Source organism: Peromyscus californicus, unplaced genomic scaffold (assembly GCF_007827085.1).
Source record: "Peromyscus californicus insignis strain IS unplaced genomic scaffold, ASM782708v3 Scaffold_23__1_contigs__length_62951481, whole genome shotgun sequence".
Classification (NCBI taxonomy): domain Eukaryota; kingdom Metazoa; phylum Chordata; class Mammalia; order Rodentia; family Cricetidae; genus Peromyscus; species Peromyscus californicus.
The window spans coordinates 19,822,471-19,844,658 of NW_026294534.1; the positions used below are offsets into that span (position 1 = coordinate 19,822,471).

Here is a 22,188-nt window from a genome sequence, read left to right on the forward strand (position 1 = left end):
AAGTTGTTGAAAACATTTGGTTTCTGCTCCTGAATTACATCAAAATTGACAGGCCCTATGGGATGCTTAGTTAAGAGTCTTTATTGTAGGCCTTAAGGAAGTAGTTGTACTGAAGTGTGTGTGTGTGTGTGTGTGTGTGTGTGTGTGTGTGTGTGTGTGTGAGAGAGAGAGAGAGAGAGAGAGAGAGAGAGAGAGAGAGAGAGAGAGAGAGAGAGAGAGAACGCCCTGAAACGGGTCTAGAGATCATCCTGCTTTGAAAGCTAGCCTCTCTTGGAAGGTGTTCTCAACTTTGATATTCTTCTTCATATCTTTCATCCTTCCTATCCCTTGGCATGGGTCTGGGTGAGGAAACGCTTACCCTCTTCTTCCTTTCCTGGCCACAGGGGCTCCCTTGGCCCTGCACTGTGGTCCCTGGAGTTCCTGGAGGCTTGGGCCCTAGTGGGAATGAACACAATATGGGCAGAGATCAACTGAATAGGAGGCAGAGGCAGTCGGGACTCTTGGGGCGACCTGGAGAAGAAGGACTAGACAAGATAAGAGATAAAATAGATAAAATAATGGTGGAGTAAGGATGTACCTTCCAGGAGTTAAGTCTGAAGAGTTCAGGATGTGGAGTTGTTGCTAGTGGCTGCTTCCGGGAAGCCTAGCGACTGCTGGAGGAGGAGGGAGGTGAGCCAGGGAGGAGAATAGAGGAAGAGGGGAAGAGAAAGGAGGAAGACTATGGCTATGAAGACTCCAACAATGATGATGAGAAAGGGAGGGAGGGGGTGCAGGGTCGTGAGGCTCTGCCAGTGCCTGGGATGCTGGTACCTGGAGAGCCGCTAACGCCCCATTTTAATCCGTAACATGTAAGTTTTCAAAAGCAAGGGTTCTAAATCGCACCTTAGAATGCCAAATAATCCTTCATTTGTTGCAGATGTGTAGGGGAAATGCAAATCAAGAAAACATGAAGTAAGGAGGATCAGAGGGTGGAGACAGAAGGATGCATGGATGCATTTTCACTTCATTTGAACGGGGTCTACTGGTTTCCTCTCAAAAGTTTTCATTTGATGATGAACCATCTCTGAAATCATGAAGTCACCCTCATGTCCTAGTTAGCTTTCTGTCAACTTGACACAAACCTAGATGTCCCTGGGAAGAGGGAATCTCAGCTAAAGAACTTCCTCTGTCAGACTGGTCTGTGGGGGGCACTTAGCACTTCCTGGATAGCTGATTGATGTGGGAGGGTCCAGACCACTGTGGATGGTGTGTTCCCTAGGTAGGTGGGCCTAGGCAGTGTGAGAAAGGAAGCTGAGCAAGCTGGAGGAAGCAATCCAGTGGGCAGTATCCCACTGTGGTCTCTGACTCAGTTCTTGCCTTGGCTTCTCTCGATGATGAGCTATAACCCATAAGACAAATAAATCTTGTCTGTCCCATGTTCCTTTAGCCAGTGTTTTTAATCATAGCAGCAGAGGCAAGCTAAGACACTGCAACTGGCAGATTATAGAGGTTGGCAGAGTCCAGTTAAAAGATAAGGAGAGTTGATCAACTGAGGGATAAAGAGATGCAGATCATGTTTAGAGAAAAAAAAATATATATATACACACACATATATGTATATATATATATGTATATATACATATAGTGTGGCAACTATGTCTTCGCCATCCTTATGTTGCCCCCTGCTTTCAACCAAATATTTGCAAAGATTGCTTTCCTGCTGGTACAAGTCTGAAATGACGTGAACACTCATCCAACCTCTATTGACCTTTAGACAGTGGGTTTGCTTCCCGGCAGGGCCTTGCGCATGCCTACTCAGCACCTTTACCATTGGCTCAGAGATGCCACCCGTGTCAAGAGTTGCGCTCTTGCTCACTTGTACAAACTAGCACGTGCACATTGTGTTTAGACGTGTTGCTTGGCAACCGTGCTTCTGCCAACTGTACAGGGCCCTGGATGGCAGACGTTTAAGCCCCGCGTTCCTCTGTGCAAATGTCGCTGGAGAGTCTTGGATTTTACTAAGACCTAATATTGGGCTGGGGGACAGAAAAGATGAGAAGTTGGGAAGGAACCTGACGCCAATGGCTTCTGCCGTGAGGAAGATCTTTGGGGTTAAGGAAAAGACACCCTTCGGTTTCTGTGATGGCCCACAAATGACTGTCTCTGAGTTTTTCTTTGGTGAATATCCCAACTATCCAAAATACCATACGACATACCAACCGGTGGGGCAGATCCACCGGGTTGCAGCTGAGGGCGATGCAGGCCAGTTGGAAGTTCTCATCACGCTTGGAAAGTGCAGCGTGTACGACAGAGACTACAAGAACAGGTAATAGGGGGAGGGCGGGCGGGCGGGCAACTGTCTATCTCGTGGGCAGGTCAGCGTGGGAAAAGGGCTATTTTCCCTCCCTGGCTTCCCCAAGAGCTCGGGTGGGCAGTGAGGGAACGGGATCTGCCTGTGCTTCTTGGGGCTCTGCACCTGCATACCCAGGAGGAGTCTTGAGCTGCCAGACAGGAACTTTTAACTGCTTCCCAGTCTCCTTCCGATTAGTCCAACAGAGCTGGCAACCAGAGTTCTCTGCCCATGTGTCTGCTGTCATCAAACGCCAAAGTACCGAGGTCGCTGTGGCTGGAGAGTCGTGGTTTTCACAGAGACCTAGTATTGGATGGGGTCTGGGGGGTGAAGAGAAGCGCGTGTTCTAGTCACAGCATACACACAGATCTTTGGTGCTGTGTTAAGAAAAGGGCCACGTGTTGAAGTGGTGGCACACGTAGAGATCTTCCCACTTCTTTCTTCCCTCTTCTCTTCCTTCTCTGTCCTCCCCTTTTCCGTTCCCTCCTCCCCCTCCCCTTCCTGTCCCTCCTCTACCCTCTTGCCGGTTCCTCCTCCTTCCCATCTCCTCTCAGGGGACTTCTCACAACAGTGTCCTATGCCCTGTCATCTGTTTGTGAAGCAGAGCTGGAGTTCATTAGAAAGTTAAACAGATGTAATTAATAGGAATTAATAGAGGACACTACATACCCCAAATAGGGAGGGTCAGTCAAGGGCTGGGTGCAAGATTCCTAAGAGAGTTCCCTAGATACCCTTTGTGTTTCTAATGTTATGGAGCAGGAAACTGAGGAAGGCTGAGAGGTACCTAGTCAGTGACTTAGATCAGAGTAGGATCACACCCAAGGGGAATTTAGTTCACAGGCGATGCTTTTCTTTTTCTTTTTTGAAAAAAAAAAAAGTAAAAAAACCCCGAAAAAACAACCCACCCAAACCCCAAGAAACACACAAAAAGAGCCCCATTAAAAACACAAAAATGGAAACCAAAATATACAAGCAGAACACCAATAATACAACTATTTTTTTGTTGTTGTTTTTGGAAAGCAAAGGAAAATGAGACAAAAGTTTACAAAAAAAACCACCGAGTTCATTTTGTCTCCAGCCACGCTTTTTTTCTATTCAAATAAGCTGCTCTGGGCTGGTTCAAATGAGCCACTCAATGGCAGAATGCTTCTCTAGGGGTAAGGAGGTCACATGATCTATCCCTGGCTCACCTAGAGAAAGGACTTCAAATAGATTACCCTTTCTTTAAAAAGAGGGAATCTTATCCTTTTCTAAGAACAGTGAAGATTTGTTTATAAAAACGACAGGGTATTTAATGTTATAATTACACGAGTAATTGTGGATTTTCAGACAGGGCTCTATAACGCCGCAAAAACTCTTCTTACTTCCACAGGACAGCTTTGCATTTTGCCTGTGTCTATGGCCGGCTACCAGTGGTGAATGTTCTGGTGAATAATAATTGTGAGATTGATGCCTTCGACAAGAACCACATCACACCTCTGATGAAGGTAGGTAGCAGCCATGAATTTCAGCATGAGCTAGACGTGTGGGATGTTTATCTTGAATTCCTGGAGCTGACAATCTGCTTTTTGTTGTGAACTGCAGTCTGTCCAATGCTGGAAACAGAAATGTGCGGCTATCCTGCTGGAGCATGGTGCTGATCCGAACATCAGGGACAACAGTGGTAACAGCGCCTTGCACTATGCTGTGTACAACGGGCACGAAGAGATGGCAGCACTCCTGCTCGACTACCATGCTGATATCGAGCAAAAAACCAAAGTACAGTTCACCGCATTTCAATTTCAAAGTCTCTGAAATACATGTTTAAATAGTGACAAAGGTCAGCATTTCATGTTTAGAAACCTAAGCATTTCCTGAGTGAAAACAGTTGGACAGGACTTAACTGTAGAAGCTGTGAGTCCAACACACGTACTTCAAAAGAAACATTTGTTGGTCTTTTATAAAAAAAAAAAATTATTTATTATGTATATACAGTTCTGCCTGTATATATGCCTGTCTGCCAGAAGAGGGCGCCAGATCTCACTGCAGATGGTTGTGAGCCACCCTGTGGGTGCTGGGAATTGAACTCAGGAAGAGCAGCCAGTGCTCTTAACCACTGAGCCAACTCTCCAGCTCCCTGAAAGAAACCTGATGTGCAACTTTCTTTTACACATTTAGTGTGAAATATTTGAGGAGCCACTGAATTTGTTAAAGGTGAAACTTCCTCATCTGTGTCTTTCCTCACCATTTCCCCTGACCTGTGTAAAAAGCCACCTGAGTAGAGGGCAAAATTTACTTTGGAAATGGCTTCATCTTAAAACTCAAAGACAACCAGAGCACTTATGTCAATTGGAAATTGTGATGCTCTTGGCAAGTAATTATCAAGTGACTTAAGAACGAAGAAAAAGTGCAGAGGGAAGTGAATCAGACATGTACAACTGGAAACTAGGTACCTGAGGGAATAAAGCGAGAGGCATTAAAAAAGCCAGTTAATGTGTGCTGATACAGTCTTTCCATGTTGAAGGTAGTAATTCATAGTTTGAGCAAGAAAAGTATTTAATTACAAACATGTCTAGAGATCAGTCTAAGGAGGATTCTGGAGAAATGAGACTGGTAGTGACTAGGGGATAATTATGTAGAAAACTAGAGGGATGCTCAAACAGTTCACTAGTATATGTTCTGCAAGAGATACCCACTTAGGTAAAAACTAAGCCCTGTTCTCATGTCTACAGTCGCTTGCTGGGTGAGGGGATATTTAATTTGCTTTTTTGTATATTGAAATTTTGTTGCATTCTGAGTAGCACATTGCCTGTTTTTAGTGGTTGAGTCCTTATTAGTCAAATAACTGGATGATGAAGAGAATTATCCATGTCCGTACAGATGAGACTGAAGTTCTGTTTGTGTGACTCTAATTCTCCGCTGCAGATGTGTGGAGTTTGATTCAGTATGTCTAATAAGTAATGGGCATGCATCTCTGAAAATATTTCCTTGAGAATCAGAACAACTCCTAATTTGGAAAAGAAACCCTAAATAGATAACTGAAATATAGGTATTCCTGGGTTCTAAAATCCTGACATCTCTAGAGGAACTGGAATTTGATTAGATAATACTTCCTGCCAATGTGTCTTTTCCAGTAATTTTACCCTAGCTTTCCTTTTACTTTTGTGTTGAGAAGCTAAATGGAGTATTATCAAGTGATTTCATTTCCATGACTGTGATAAAATACCTGACAGAAAAGCAACTTAGGGGAGAAAGGATTTATTTTAGTTCACAATTCTAGGTCCATCATTTCTGGGAAGGTACCACATCAGAAACTTGAGTCAGCTGGTCTCATACCACCTATAATCAACAGCAGAGAGAAATGAATGCATGAATACTCGCTTGCTTGTGCAAAGCTTGAACTTTTTACTCTTATACAGTTCTGGAGCCTCTGTCTAGGGAATGGTGCCATCCACAGTAGGCCAGGTCTTTCCTCATTAATTAATACAATCTACTATAGATGTGCACACAGGCCAACTCAGTGTAGAACTCCCTCATTGAGAGCCTCTTCCTGGGTGATTCTAAGTTGTGTCAAGTTGACAATGAAAGCTAACCATCACAATCAGCAATGACTACTGGCTTACAGAATAAACCACTTTTCTTCTAGCCATCAATAATAATTCACTATTTTAGAAGGTCTTCAAAAATTTGGTAAGTAGAGACTGTCTATTTAAAGGTTTCATGCCACTACATTATCCAGTTATCCCCAAACGTGAATTAAATTATAAGCAGGGTTTCCTCTATTAGAAGATTGGAAAACATGAATCTTCTTGTCACTGGAAGAACAGTTGTCTGTTTGGCAGCCAATCTCAGTGAAGGTGTTCAGTTGATGGAGCCCTAACATCATCAGTCTGGCAGTTGTAAACACACACACACACACACACACACACACACACACACACACACACACACACACACATTACAAAGTCCACAGGAATTATTTGGTTTCAGCTTCCATGTGACTAGTAATTATTCTGTGAACACTGGGAGAATTGAATACAAGTGAAGTACAAATAGTCAAGGTCAGGAAGAACTAAGTATTATGAGTTTTTTTTTAAAAATTACATTTTGGGAGGCTGATCTTTCTAAAACAAACTTGCTTTGTATACACCCACTGGAAAACACACCCCCAGCAACATTGAAAGCACAGGGGATATGGGCTCAAAGTGGTTTTGGCTACACTGAGTTTTCTTCCATGACTTGAGCCCACTGTTAAGCTTCAGGAGATTTCTGCAAAAACCTGAACTTCACATTGCTCATAAGGAATTAAGCCTTCAATGCATTTATCTAATTATTCTTTATCAATAAAAAAATCAGGAGTCAGATATCAGGGTAAGAACCCGAATGATCAGAGAAGCAGTGGCGAAGCTACCAGAGACCTCCTATCTCTTCCATTCCTCCATCCAAAAGAGCTGAGATCCTCTCTAAGCCCTGCCCCACTACTTACAGTCTATCTGTCCTCAGTCCTCCAAAACCTCTATGATTAATTTTGGTTAGCTAGTAGTTAGCTCTGCTCTCTGATTCACAGCAAACTTTATTGTCAGAATGAGATCAAAATATCAGACAACAAGTCCTGTCTCCCCTGAACTTGGTACCGTTGGGTGGCCATGCAGAAGGTGATCTGAGACCCAAGTATACTTACTTTACAATCCTGATGTAGAAATGAAAATTTGGTCATTGATTCGCTAGCTTGTGAACATCCTTTGCCACTGTGTGATGGGGTTTGCTTTGTTGATGTAAAGTGTAGCAATAATGCCTGCGCTACCACTACCTGTTCACCATGTCCGAGCGAGGGGCTGTGGATCAAAAAAACAGAGACAAGAGACAGCGGGTCATTCATCTCAGCAGAATGCTGAATGCCGTTTATTGAAAGAGGGAGGAAACCTTAAATACAGGCTTATAGCACAATGGGAGAACCCCAGAGGGCAGAAGTTTGCTACTGCTATTTACAATCTTTCATCTAAGCTGTTAATGCCCAATACGAAGGATACACAAACAAGGAACTTCCCTTAAGCATTCAGGAAGGTGGAAACTGGCAGGGAATTAGCATAGGGAGGACATCAAGGTCAAGGTCAGCAAGCAAGGCAACAGCTACCCAAACTGGGGGCCAGGGCCCTACAGTAAAGAAGATGTAGCCCTTACCCCCAAGAAGCTTTTAGTATATATGAGAGCAAACACTTGGCTTCAAATAATGAATGCTGTAATAGAAACAAATACTTGAGGCGACAGTGTAGGTTTGAAATGGGCACTGGAGAGGCTTAGGTTCGTGTGACTACTCCTAGGCAGGAGAGGAACATTTCCAAGAAAGGGAGCAAAGCAAGCGGAAGGTAACATTGTTAAAACGAAGGATCGTTTACCCACTGGGATTTTATGCTTTTATCATGTATTTCTATTTGTACAGTCCTTTATAAGATTTTTAGGTAAGCTGAGAACATGCCACTTTTTAAATTACAAATTGGTTTTGCTGTTTTGCAGGATGGCTTCACACCACTTTTGCTGGCACTCAGGGAAAAGAGGGTAGAGGTGGCAGAATTTTTAGTAAAAAAAGGAGCAGATATACATGTTGTAGATGCCATGCAAAGGTAAAGTCATTTGAATTAAAAAGAAATAGAACATTAGTGGTATTCTGGACTGGTAACAACCACTCAACTTAGAAACATGGCTGGTTGGAGGACTAACTTACAAGGATACAGTGAAAACATACATAGATGTAAGCATCAGTTTAGTCTGTTAGAGAAAAAAAGCAATTGTTTGAAGTGAGCGGTGCAAACGATATATATATATATATATATGTATCCATCTATCTGTCTGTCTATCTATCTGTCTATCTATCTATCTATCTATCTATCTATCTATCACATTGCCTTATAGCACTGATTGAAGATTGTTATTTGTAATCTGACTTTGTTGGTCCTTTGATCTTAGGAGTTTATGAGCTAAACAAGTTTTTAAAATGTATGAACTTTTAGTCAAGAGTTTTGGATTCACAGTAAGATTGTTAATCATCTGATATTTCCTTTTTATTTTTAGATTTACTTTTTACTTATTTATTTTATTTAAAATATTTTAGTAAGTCTTTGAGAACTTAAAGTGATGTATTTTGATCATGTGCACTCCAGCAGTTCCCCTTAGCTCTTGTCTGTTATTCCCTCATCTTCCTACCACAACTTGGTATCCTTTTTGTTTAAAAAAAAAATAATGTATCCACTCCAGTTTGTGCTGTTTATATACTTCTGGATGTGGTGCCTCCCACCGGAGCTTGGTGGACATATCAGGAGCCATACCCTTAAAGATATCTGACTCTCCCTCCCATAGAAGCCATCAACAGTCAATAGTTTGTTAGCTAGGAGTAGGGGCTCTTGAGCCCCTCCCCAACCCATGCAAAAGGTTGACACTGATTGGATATTGTGTAGGCAACCACAGCTTCTGTGAGTCCATGTGCATGGCAGTCCTGCCATGTCCAAAAGACACTGTTTTGCTCCACTCCTCCCCAACCTCTGGCTCTCACACCCTTCCTACATCCTCTTCCCGATGGTCCCCGAGTCTTGAGGAAGGGATGTGATATAGATATCCCATTTGTGGCTGAGGCCTCCCCAGTCACTTCCTCTCTGCACTTTGACCAGTTGTGAGTTTCTGCATTAACCATCGTTCACTACACAAGAAAACTTCTCTAATGAGGTCTCAGAGATCTTATAGTATTTCGCATTTCCTTCTTGCAAACTTTTAAGATACTATATTCAGCCAAACAGGAGTTGAAAATTATAGTATTTGGAATGACTCTTTAAACTGTTATTTTTTTTTTTGTAAAATATTGATGTCAGGTTATCTTAAGTGACGATTCATTGTTATTACTAAATGTTCATTTTGTCCCCCTTTACTCTCCATGATTTGTTTTTATCCATTTATATTTACTTGGCATTGGAAGGAAGATGAAAGTGTTAACTGGATAAAATTTAATGAAGATGAGTCATAAGTAAATAATTAAAAAAGGAGGCTTTAGGTTCATTCAAGACTGGATTTAATTCTTTGTTTCGCTAGTTGCTAGGTATGTTATCTTAAGCATGATGCTCACAGCCAAATATATCCCCTGATATGAAACAGTCGATAACACCCTTGATAGGAGGTTATAGGATTATTTACATAGCCCTTAGTTTAGTGTACAGTACACGGTCATCAACATCATTAGCTGAAAGCACTATGAATTTTATTATTACTATTTTCATATTAATACTATTCAAATCATGCACATAGCTTTGAATTATTTCATCTTTAGTTGATTAAGAACTGTAATATATTCCATTAGGCTAGGGAAATGTGAACTCTTCCTTAACTATTTCCGATGCAAGACCTTAGCATAGCTATTTTTTTTAAAAGGTCATGAGGTCATGAATTCTATTCCAAAGTAGATCAATGGGGAAAGATACTTTCTTCATTATCCTGGGAGATAACCACACAAAGAGGAACAGTTGTAGGTTCATGATGCTATGTCTGCTAGAAAATTGTCAAGTCTACACAGACAGGCAAGATACTAAGTTGGTAAGACAGATCTACATAGATATAACTAATTTCATTCATTTCATAATCGTGAATCTATCCCTCTGCTACTTTAGAAATACCTTGATATATGCTATACGATGTGGATCAAAAGATATAGCTACATTACTCCTTCAGAAAGGCATTGATTTCTTCTGCAAGGATGTCTTTGGATGGACGGCATTACGCTACGCTATTGAAGGCCACTGTACTTTGTAAGTATTTCCACAACATGTTAATTAAAAATTATATTGATGTTCAAAAACAAATACAACTATTGCATCATCTACTTGAGGTGTCATTGAACTTGTGTGGGTAGTTTTAGAATTGTAGTGACTTAGTCCTGGATGGCTATCCAGGAATCAAGCAAAATAGGAGCAGCATTGGGAATGGAATATTTAAGCTCAGGACTCCTTTTGGTAAATGCTGAACATTGGACCCAGCACCTCATATGTGCTAGGTGAGTCTTCTCTCATTTTACTGTATCTCCAGCTAAGAGATTTAAAGACCTTTAACCTTAGGAAGCTCAACATTTTCCATGTTATCCCCAAATATAACCCCTACAAATGAGATACAGAGAGTATCTAGCATATTTTTGATCTTTTCAAGTAGCCACTTGGATCTTGAAATGCCCAGTTTAGTAGATAGTCATGTTGCTTTCTTGTGGGAGCTGTCTTCTGTACCCTACTCCTTGACTTTCCAGTAGCTGAAGGGATTTATTTTAGGTCCAAGGAAGCCAATTCTCTTAGAAAAATCAGATGGAGAAGAAGGAACAGGATAGCCTATCAGTCTTTATTTCTGTTTATTTCTTTATTCCATCACTATTAAAACATAACCTGAAATTTTATAGCAGTTAGTCTTAACTACCATGTTGTCTACACTGAGACAGACCTCTAAGTCTTTGTGATAACACATGTTCAGAACTGAAAGTTACAATATCTCAAGTTCACATGTACTTATGTTGTTAAACTCAGCTATTGCTCTCCAATCACACTCTTCTGGCAATGAGACTTTCTAGCTTCTGCTACATGCATTGTTAACAATCTAACCCTTCCCACCCGTTCAGAATCTCATATAGAACCCACATGTTAGCTTAGACCTCTGTGGTCAATTCACTTTGAGAAATTTGTGTGTCCCTTTTTTGCTGACAAATATGAACTGTATAAAAGTTCAAATCATGTTGCAGAAAAAAATAGAGGTCCTTCTATTGATTAATACCAGACCCCATCATATGCTGATCCAGAGGCACCATCATCTTGGGCAGGCACTGTTTCTCTCTCTCTTTGTCTATCATGATAACAATTTCCCAAGTTATTTCAGTCCTGGTCTCATCTTTACAGAGATTTTTTAATTCTTTCCCACAAAGAAGCAACTAAGCATGTTTCTGGATCCAAAGAACAGTTGGGCTTAAGAGAAGAAGATCACATCAAGTTTTATTAGTATCTCCATGTAAAAGAGGATTTTGTTTTGTGAGTCATTTGGAGGTGAATATGATGATTTAAAATAGGCAGGGGAGGATGAAGTGGAGAGCAAAGCCAGGTCTTGGAATGGATTCCCTTTCTGCCCTTAGAGTGACTGATTATCTTTTAGTAATAATGAGCAGTCATTTAATTAAGGAGGTAATATATCATAAAGTACTTAGCTCCAAATTGTTAAACAGCTCATTTTCTCCGAATTATAAGCCACAAAACAGAATAGCTAATAACCATAATGAGGGCTTGACATTCTCCAGACGGTTGTACTATTTGAATTTTTTAGACACTGCAAATTTAAAAAGAGCTCAGCATCAGGAAATCCTTTGTTGCTTTGTTATTTCCCTGCACATATTTTAATACTATCAAATAAAATCTTAAAAGAAACCTACTGAACTCAAAGAGTCCAATCCTTATTCTTTTTTAGAGTAACACTTAACATCTATGGGAAACAACTTGTGTGGCAGCTGACAGCTGTTAGTTGTGGAGCAGGAATATCTTCTGACATCAGGATGCGTCACTGCTTGTTGCGCTAATCCAGTCTATGCCCCAAGCTTTATTTCTCTCATGCCATGCCCTTTTTACTTCAGTTTTTCTTCTTTCATTATAGGCTTAATTATAAGATTTAGAGCCCATACATTTCAAATACACAGGAAAAACTTCTAGTAGTGCCTCTACTATTTTCAGTGATAGGCTCTATTTAGAGACAGGGTCTCATGTGCCCCATGTGGCTTTGGGTTTGCTGTGTGTCTGAGGATGACTTTGGACCTCTTGATCTTCCTGCCTCTGTCTCCCAAATACTGTGATTACAGGTATGTGCCCACTATGTCTGGTAGATGTGATGCTAGAGACGGAACCCAAGGCTTAGTACATGCTTGACAAACACTCTGTCAATGGAGCTACACCCCTAACCCCTGGAATGTTCTTAAGAATTAAGCATGCTAAAATATTTTTTAAAAAGTATTAAAATAGTAATTGTATTTATTATTTTTCACATGACAGTAGACAGGTGCTCATGGATTTTGAAGAAAACATGCATAATAACAAAAAAGATAATGAACCAGGTAAGACCTATAATGAGTTGCTCTTTGAAGACCTACCATACACAACAATGTCAAACTAAAAGTTTTCATTTCATTCAAAAAGAGTGGAAAATTGCATTTATATTTACTTAACTTCTTTCTGAATAGTCTACAGATCAGAATGATCTCAGATATTAATTACATGAAAGTTACAATTGGAAGTGTGACCTTGTCTCAAAAAATAAGGTGCAGAGTCATTGAGGAAGACACACACACACACACACACACACACACACACACACACACACACACACACAGACAGAGGCAGAAAGACAGAGAGAGAGAGAGAGAGAGAGAGAGAGAGCGAGAGCGTGAGAGAGAGAGCGAGAGCGTGAGAGAGAGAGAGAGAGAGAGAGCGAGAGAGCGAGCAAACACTCCATTTTAGGTAAGTGCTATATAGTTAGCTTTACCTCCAGCTTTTTTTCCCCTCAATCACCAGAAGTTATGATAACAAATAATTTACATATAATAAAGCCATATGTATTTATTAATCATGTTTGTTTTAATAAGATTCTTGTTGAAGAGGTCACACTGTTACATAAGTTACATTTTTTTCAGCTCCAGGACTAGGTAAGGACAGAGCAGTCTGGTATTCATAAACATGAAAGTTGATGGCTTTGGGTTTAGGACCATTTCTTCATGATGTTGATACAACCCAGCTGGTATGCAACGTATCTCTGCTTACTTGGAAGTGATGGCCACCTTGGTGGCCTCAAAAACCTGGACCCTGTGCCCTGAGGCGTGGCTGTACACCTGCTCCGTTGTCGCATAGGGCATGCTCAACCAGTAGTCGTTCTGGGCCTCCACCTCCAGGTGAAGGATCAGGGCTGCCCTTCCTTCCTGATCCACTACCTCCCAGGAATGTGGCCATGGATGAGGACAGCAGTGAGGAATGTGGTGCCTCTTAGGGCGCTCTCACCTCAGAGTCCCTCAGATACTTTATTTATATATTTTTTAAAAATTAAAACAGCATGACTTTTATGTTGTGAAAACATGCCATGGGCATGCACATGAACTGGATGGAGATGCATGATGTGAAAGACACAAAGAATAAATAAAAAAGGAAGTTAAATAAAAGGGGTTAGCTAGAGCAAGCAGCACACAGGCAACTCTTGAACTTTTCATTAGCATGTGGAAAGTCTTTGCTAAGGCCTTGCACCTGGTCCGCTTTTGTGTTTTTAACCCTTTCCTTGCAGGGTGCACTGTCCATAGGTAAGTGTCATTGGGATAGTATATTCATCCCAAACTGAAAAACTCAACTGGTTACTTGGAAAATCTCTATTCTGTTAGAACAAGCTAAACCTATTCTCTTATTAGATGAGATTGGGAGTGTTCAGGGTGGTACGATCATAGACTACATTTCCTTATTATTCTTCCTTATGGTGTGAGTCCAGATACATCAGGCAGTTTGCTTGACACTATCAATTTGTAATATGATGACAACATTTCAAGTTAGCCTCATAGTAGTTTATTGGGGTTATGGTCATTGTACACAACATTGTGCTTTTCATAAATTTCATACATATTTTTACTTCCTCTTTGTGTCCCCTAAATACAAACAACAGAAAGGGTCTTAATGCATTGATTGATCCATCAGCAATATAATTCATATCTACTGTAGAAGATTCCCATGGTATGTTTCCAAATGGATGTTTTCTAGCAAAGCTTCCGAGTCACAGATTTTTAATATTTGATACTTTTCTTCCATCTGTTTAAAATGAATTTTATATTTTTCTTGAATAGAACAAATGGATTCTGGAAATGACTCATTAGCCGGGTAAGTTTTACATGTTGATAAAATCTCCATGTTATCTAAGTACTGGAATGGACAGATGAGAAACAAATATTTGTTCAGAAGTCTACTCTGGGAGACACCGTGCTTTATATTTAAAATACTGTTGTTTATTATAATTCTCACAATAGACATTCAAAGTATGTGCTATTGTAACTTTTCTTCACTAAGTAGGCAGTTATAGCTGAGAGTCCCACATCCATGACGTGACTGCCATCTTGCTTGGCTTCTCCATTCATTCTCTAGCTTATCCACAGGTTGGCAAGGACCTGTGTAGCCCTGAGATATAAATAAGATCTACATCAATAAACAGCAAAAGTCAAATTTATATATATGAACTCCTTTAGGATTTTCTTGAGAAGTGCAGGTATACCACAACAATTTACCTAAAATTTTGATAATCGCAATGTCAGCCAGTAGTACCCTGTCTTGAGTAGCAACAGTTGTCTGGCATACCTTGCTTGCATGTACTTTGGGCCACAGGAACATGCCAGGAGAGGATTTGCTTTTCTGAAATGAAGAATATCTGTATTCAGAGCATGTGATACAAATTATATTTAATCCCCTTTTAGAGGATAATTGGAAATTAATTTTCCTACTTACTGATTTTTCATTTTTGTTTCTCCTTTAAGCTTCTATACATACTTAGTCCAATGACATTTTTATTTTACCTACTCTTGTTCTTTTTTTTTTTTTGGTGATACTAACTTTTCTCTGTAAATCAACTTTTCTGTTTTCCTTCTTGTTCCTTTGCTTCTGTTTATAAAATTTCTGTCAACTAAATATTCTGTTTTTCTGCAGAGAAGATTAAAGAATAAGAAATTTCAGGATTTTAAGGAATCAAAGAGCTAATCAAAATATACTCTTGTACTTCATCCAGATAGAGAACTTAAAACTCAAAAGATATTAATGTGACTTTTCTGGATGGAAAAAATGGTGCAGATGACATTTAGACTCATGTGCCTTAATATTAAGGCCAACAGTCATCCTTATGTTTGATTCAGTAGATGGGTATTTTAATAAAAGAACTGGAAACTGAGCCCGGTAATTCCACGGGCACAGGATAAGAATAAAAGAAAGTTGGTGGAGGACAAGAATAGTGTTAATGATAGACAACACATATAGAGAAAAGGACACTGGGTTCAGTAGGATTCAGGTTTTAGAGAAAAGACTAGAATACAGGCATTTTTGACAAATTTGATAATAAGACAGAGCTTAAGGAGACAGGATATTGAAAGTTTATATAGAGGCACATTGAAACTGGAATTTATGACAGTCTTGATAAAGAAGCTGCATGTTTCTTGAATTGTAGGAACTGAAAAACATCAACATTTCTGTTGAAAATCATTAAGATAATTTGAGCTGTTGGGGAGAGTCTCTACAGCAGCTAGGAATATGATGCTATTCACATCACCTCAATTTACAAGAGGTGCCTTAAAGCCTGTCAAGCACCAGGGGATAGAATTGAGGAACAAAGTGTCCCTGTGGCTGGGGCAGGTATCTACCTCCAACTTTGCTGAACAGACTGACATCCTTCCTACCTGCATGATGGGTAATGAAATTTTAGGATTCCCCTGGCACTGTAATCAGATAGTAAAATGGTTGTGTGAATAATTGAAGCTCTATTTAGCTTGGTATTTTGAACACATCTTTACTTAAGATTTTCCTGTGCTGGATATCTTAATTTTGGAGATCATCACTCTGCTCTGCAGAAGTGGAGATGGTGGTCACCAGAAGGAAATATTTCTAGATCACTTGGAGGGACAGGTGTACTTAACAGGAGACTAGTTTTACACAAGTCTTTATCCTTGAATGTCTGGGCACTTTTGAGAGTTTTTAAGTGCTCGATAGTTTGTGTAAACCTGAAAAAATGCAAGAGGAGAGGAAAGTATCTTGGGGGTATTTCTAACCAACAAAGCAGAAGAATTGTATGATAAAAACTTCAAGTCTTTGAAGAAAGAAATCAAAGAAGGTATCAGAGGGAAGGTCTCCCATGCTCATGGATCAGTAGGATCAACACAGTAAAAATGACCATCCTAACAAAAGCAATCTACAGATTCAATGCAAGCCTATCAAAATCCCAACACAATTCTTTACAGACTTTGAAAGAACAACCCTCAAGTTCATATGGAAAAAAAACCAAAACAGGATAACTAAACCAATCCTGAATAATAAAAGTACTTCTGGAGGTGTCACCATACCTAATTTCAAGCTGTACTACAGAGCTATAGTAATAAAAAACTGCATGGCATTAGAATGTAAACAAACAAAGGAATGGAATTGAAGACCAAGACATAAATCCACAGACCTATAGACACCTGATTTTCAATTAAGGAGCCAGAAATACACAATGGAAGAAAAAAGAAAGCATCTTCAACAAATGGTGCTGGTCTAACTGGATATCTACGTGTAGAAGAATGCAAATAGACCCCTATTTATTACCCTGCACAAAACTCAAGTTCAAGTATCAAAGACCTCAACAATAACTGAAATTTAAAATTTTAAAATCTTTAATGTTTTTGGGAAGGTCATTTCACTAACCACACACACTTAATTTTTTGTTTGACTCTTGTATATCTTTAAAAGACTTAAAATGTTTCAAGAGGCTCTCTTTGATGTTTTGAGCTGAAGAGGATGAATGGCTTCTTTGAAGTGGTTGTTTTCCAAGCTGAGAAACCATGCCTGCCACCTTTTACAGAGCTTGGTCTTAGTGTTCTTCAACCCAGGGGAAGACATGGAGAAGGGTGATGCCTCTTCTCTCCTATTAAGGCTAACAGGTTCATTTCAGCTATTCTAGCACCAAAGGATGATCCATTAGTTAATTTTTCAGTTCCACATTCATTAAAGGCAATTTGTGAAGATACCCTTTTCTCAGGCCATTACTATTTTATATGGAGTATAGGGTCAGTCTTCACTGGGTAATTCATAAGTTGGAAGAGACAAGTCAAGGTAAGTGAAAGCTTTGCTAAAGTAAGGTCAAATCATATTTACCCAAACTAAGAAGCCTCATTTCATATGCAAACAGCTGGATATGTACAAGATTTTTCCAGAATTGTGCTCACCCATCTTTACTGCATACTTTGCTCTGTAGAATTTCCAGCTGTCCTAGTCCTGGAAGCCCCTTGCCTGCCATGAAGGACGATGAATGCAACTGTGATACCAAGGTAGAATGTTCTTCTGTGGAGTTAACTTCCTTGCCCTAGGTTTGCTTTCGTTTTACTCTTAAGGTTTAGTAGTGTGGTCTGGATGCCATTTCAACACATGGAAAGTTAGTAAGCAGAAACAAGATTATGAGTAGCTGAAAACAATTGTCAATTGGTAAACAACAAAAGGACTAGTAACTATTTTGAGGTTGTGGGGAAGTGAGGTAATAATACAGAGCCCAAGAGAAATTGTACTAGCAGTAGGCTTTCAATAATAGAGGATATTTGAAATTTGGTCAATGATTATTTGGATAAATGTAACTTACTGTGACTTTTAAATTATACTTACATGATGTATAATACCCAAGTAAATCTTTAATAGACTCAACTTGTCATTATAGTAATCAATTTCCATGGTGCCTTTAGATTCAACAGCATAGGACATCTAGAAGTTTATTTTCTTGGATACTTTTTTCATTACATTTTAAATTTATCTTTTAAAATTTTTATGTTTCTTGTCTTTTTGTTTTTTTCTTTCTTTCTTCCTTTTTTTTGATACTTTGAATTTTGGTATCCTATAAGCTTTTAGGAGAGGCTATCCTCTATTTTATCTTTGATTCTGTATTTAAACTGAAATAGTATTAGAAATCTGGAAATATAGAATTTAAAAACCTGTTTCTCAAAATTTGTGTTAAGGGGAATATTGATTGTTTTCTAAGGTGTTTTATGAGGAGGGTAAGGAAAGCTGCTTATGTGGTCAAAGATGGCATGTGTTGCTTCAAACAAAATCCAGTTCTAAAAGCAGAAACTCATAATAACCACATAGCAATTGTTTAATTTCATATTTTAAAAAATACTTTTTTTAGGTTATAAATACATCATTTCCCCCTTCCCTTTCCTCCTTCCAAACCCTCCATGTCCTTCCTTCCTTCTCTTTTTCAAATTCATAGCCTCTTTAAAAAATTGTTACACAGTGTGTGTGTGTGTGTGTGTCTAAATATATAATATAATTTGCTCAGTCTGTATAGTGTTGCTTATATGTATATGTTTTCAAGGATGATCATTCAATATTGGATAACCAATTGGTCTGCTCTTCCTTGGGGAAGACTGTTTCCCCCACACAACATTCCTTGGTTGCCTGGAGTTCTTTGTGTTGGGTTGTGACCCTGTGAGCCTTCCTTTGTCTACATGACTATGTTTATAAGTATCACTATCGTTCAGCTCATGTAAGGCAGTCATATTGGTGAGACTTCATGGGTGTAGCTTCTGACATTCCTAGGAGACACTCTCGCACAGAAAACTCCCTGTTCCTTTGAATCTTACAATCTTTCTGCCCTCTTTTCTACAGTGATCCCTGAGCTAGGTTCAAAAGTTGTGATGTAGATGTATTAGTTGGGACCAGACTCCACAACTGTGTATTTTGGTTATGGTTTTTTGCAATGCTCTATGTCTGTTGCAAAAAAAAAAAGTTTCCTTGATTAGGGGTGAGAACTACACCTATCTTCTCTCTGGGTATAAGGACAAATATTTAGAGTGTAGTTAGGGATTATGTTGGTTTAGTAAAGTGGTGGCTGTAGAGTCTCCTCCAAGATCTATATCTATAATAGCCCTGTGTAGTTGGTTGGTTTTCCAGTACCAAGCATTAAAATGCTCTCCAATTTCAAGTTTTAGATACTTTGGACCTATTTACTTATTTGCTTAAAGCTCACAATGGAAGTTAGACAACCTGTTTGTGTATACCCTGGTACATCCTGAATCACATTTTACATATTAGATGATTTTGATTATATTTGAACATTAATAATTGAATAGATACATGGATTTCTATCATGCAATGTTGTCCGTAATGCTATATGTGTGATGCATCTAGAAATTAATTCTTGTTTTAGTCTTCAGGTTATGGGTGGTTAGGAGAGCTACCCAGAGGGACCGTGTCATTAGAGGGGAAATCAGAGATGGCATAAACAGGAAAGAAGGGCTACAAGTTTTCCAGTTATAGGCTTAGATAAGGTTTCTAGATGAGACTTAAAAAATCAGCCACTTAAAAATATCCTTCTAGGCCGGGCGGTGGTGGCGCACGCCTTTAATCCCAGCACTCGGGAGGCAGAGCCAGGCGGATCTCTGTGAGTTCAAGGCCAGCCTGGGCTACCAAGTGAGTTCCAGGAAAAAGGTGCAAAGCTACACAGAGAAACCCTGTCTCGAAAAACCAAAAAAAAAAAAATATCCTTCTAAAGCCATCTTAGAATTATGATCATCAATTATTTCTCCAAGTGGAAAATTGAGAGATAGTTTAATTTACTGTACTTCTTTTAGCTTGTTTTTCAGTTAGTGGTAAATAGTTGTATACCTATTAGATACTTTATTTTACAGTGATAAAATATTTATTATATGATACTCACAAAAGGCAACACCAGTGTTATAGACAACAGCATGCCTGGACACATACACCCCTTACAAAATCTTCTGTTGTATTTCTGCTTGGAATACTTTCTTTTCTTCAGTGTTGGAGCTCAAACGCAGCATCTTACACACAGTGGGCAGATGTTTTCCCACTGAGAAACACATCCAGACCTCAACAATATTCTTAATATGTGCATATTAATAAAATTAGATTATTAACTGTGGCATTCTTTTAAAAGTATAGAAATTGCTTGCTTCTGGAGTGTGATTGGCATGTCTTTTCCTAGTAATGTCTGCTTGTATTGAAAATAGAAGTATGGGCTGGAAAGATAGATCATTGTTCAGATCTGATGAGCTGAGTTTGATTCCTGGATGCCACAAGGTGACAGGAAAGGACTGACTCTATTGAACTTGACCCTATTTGAGTCTATGGAGAGGTGCTGCTTACTAGCTTGCTTCCCATGGCTGGCTCAGCTTTGCTTTCTTATAGAACCCAGGACTACTAGTCCAGGAATGGCCCCACCCACAATGGGATGGGTCCTCTTCCATAAATCACTAATTAAGAATATGCCCTACAGCTTGATCTTATGGAGACATTTTTTTTTTCTAAGATTTATTTAGTATACAATGTTCTGCCTGCATGTATGTCTGTCTGCAGGCCAGAAGAGGGCACCAGATCTCATTACAGATGGTTGTGAGCTACCATGTGGTTGCTGGGAATTGAACTCAGGACCTCCGGAAGAGTAGTCACTGCTCTTAACCTCTGAGCCATCTCTCCAGCCCTGGAGACATTTTCTTAATTGAGTTTCCCTCCTTTGATGACTCTAGCTGTGTCAGGTTGACATAAAACTAGCTTGTACAATTGTTGTTAGGGATTATGTGGGTTTAATAAATTAGTGAATGTAAACTCTCCTCCAATAACCATGACTTCACTAGCACTAGGTAGGTTTCCAGCACTAGGATTGGCATCCCTCTGGTTGAGTGTCCCTCTGGTCTCATGTCCATTTAAAGAGCTGTTGACTGTAACCAGGGTACGTGTGCCACTACTGCACACTTAAGGTTATCATGCCACGTTGGTTGTTGATGTGGTTTATAGGTATCATAACTGGATAGGATTCTTGGTTTCTTTCTTTCTTTGGAAACTTGCATGGCCACTTCTGGTACCTTGAAAGCTAGTCTTCAGAGAGGAGGCTTTCAGGTCAGTTCCAGCTCAGGGGTCTCTGGTCCCTGTTTCTGAAGTGCATGGTGTTTTTAGGATAGGGACTTACTTTCTATTTCTTGGGGTAAACAAGGGCAATAACAGTAGACTATATGTTTTGAGAGTCTTTTGGAAAGTCCTGGCCAACAACTCAAAAAAGGGCATCTTATGTCTGACATTGGGGTATTGTTAGTTGGTCTTTGGATCTTGGAGGGGACACTGTTAGCCCAGGTGAGACAGGTTTAAAAGTTTCATTGGTCCTATACTTTCTTGGTTAGGTTTTTTCCTAGACATTTTATTTTCTTTGAGGCTAATGCAACTGTGTCCATTTATCTCTTTCTCTGTATACTTGTTGTTGTTGTACAGAAAAGTTATTAATGTGTGCAAATTGCTTATGTATTCTGCCACATTGCTGAATTTGTTTATTGTTTCTGAATGTTTTCTGGTAGAAATTTTGGGATCTCTAAATGTGTAATATTGTGTTATCTACAACTAGACATAGTTTGACTTTTTTAAAAAAACCTATTTGTGTAGCAGGGTCCTGTGCTGTTGTTGTTCCCTTTGGGGGAGTGGGTCAAGTAGGTGCAGAGTCAATGACACAGGCTCTGGGAGAATGTCGGAACAACAAGCTCAGTTTATTCAGGAAGTGGCAAGCCTTATATACCTTCCACCCCCCCCCCCCGCCACCATGGGAGTGGGGAGGTCTGATGAATATGCATCTGCTCGTATGACATGGCTGCCTCTCATTGATCCAGGTCATCTCTAGATCATGTTTCAGCTGCTGTTGCTAAGGCTCTTAGGCAGACCCAGGTTGACTCTCAGAAAGTATCTTTTTTACTTGTTTGGACTAACTGGCCTTCAGGTCTGTTAGGGATGAGCCATTCCACATATTTGTATCCTTTTAATGTCCTTCTTTTGCCTTAATGCTCTCACTAGTGTTTTGAACACAATATTGGGAAAGAGTTGGGATAGTGGGCTGTCTTGTTCATGACTTTAGTGGGATTGTTTCAAGCTTTTCTCCATTTAATCTGGTGTTGACTGTGGGTTCCTTATATAGAGCTTTTATGATGTAAAGGTTTGGTCCCTATATTATCAAAGGGTTTTCCTGCATTTATTGAGATGATCTTGTAATGTTTGTCTTTAAGTCCTTTTTATGTGGTTTTTACACTTGTTGATTTGTTCATGTTGAACCATCCCCATATTTTAGGTATAAAGCCAACT

General features: G+C 39.6%; 1 protein-coding gene across 1 annotated transcript in view; it reads left to right on the forward strand.

The window, feature by feature from the left end:
• Window positions 1-231: 231 nt before the first annotated feature.
• Window positions 232-22,188, forward strand: part of LOC128119464 (ankyrin repeat domain-containing protein 26-like) — a 139,571-nt gene continuing 117,614 nt past the window's right edge. The window contains exons 1-8 of the mRNA XM_052752847.1: window positions 232-2,305; window positions 3,702-3,816; window positions 3,914-4,087; window positions 7,823-7,929; window positions 9,958-10,095; window positions 12,355-12,416; window positions 14,178-14,211; window positions 17,318-17,390. Of these exons, the coding sequence (XP_052608807.1) occupies window positions 2,061-2,305; window positions 3,702-3,816; window positions 3,914-4,087; window positions 7,823-7,929; window positions 9,958-10,095; window positions 12,355-12,416; window positions 14,178-14,211; window positions 17,318-17,390 (948 nt within the window). The 5' untranslated portion in view covers window positions 232-2,060. The remainder of the gene's footprint in view (window positions 2,306-3,701; window positions 3,817-3,913; window positions 4,088-7,822; window positions 7,930-9,957; window positions 10,096-12,354; window positions 12,417-14,177; window positions 14,212-17,317; window positions 17,391-22,188) is intronic.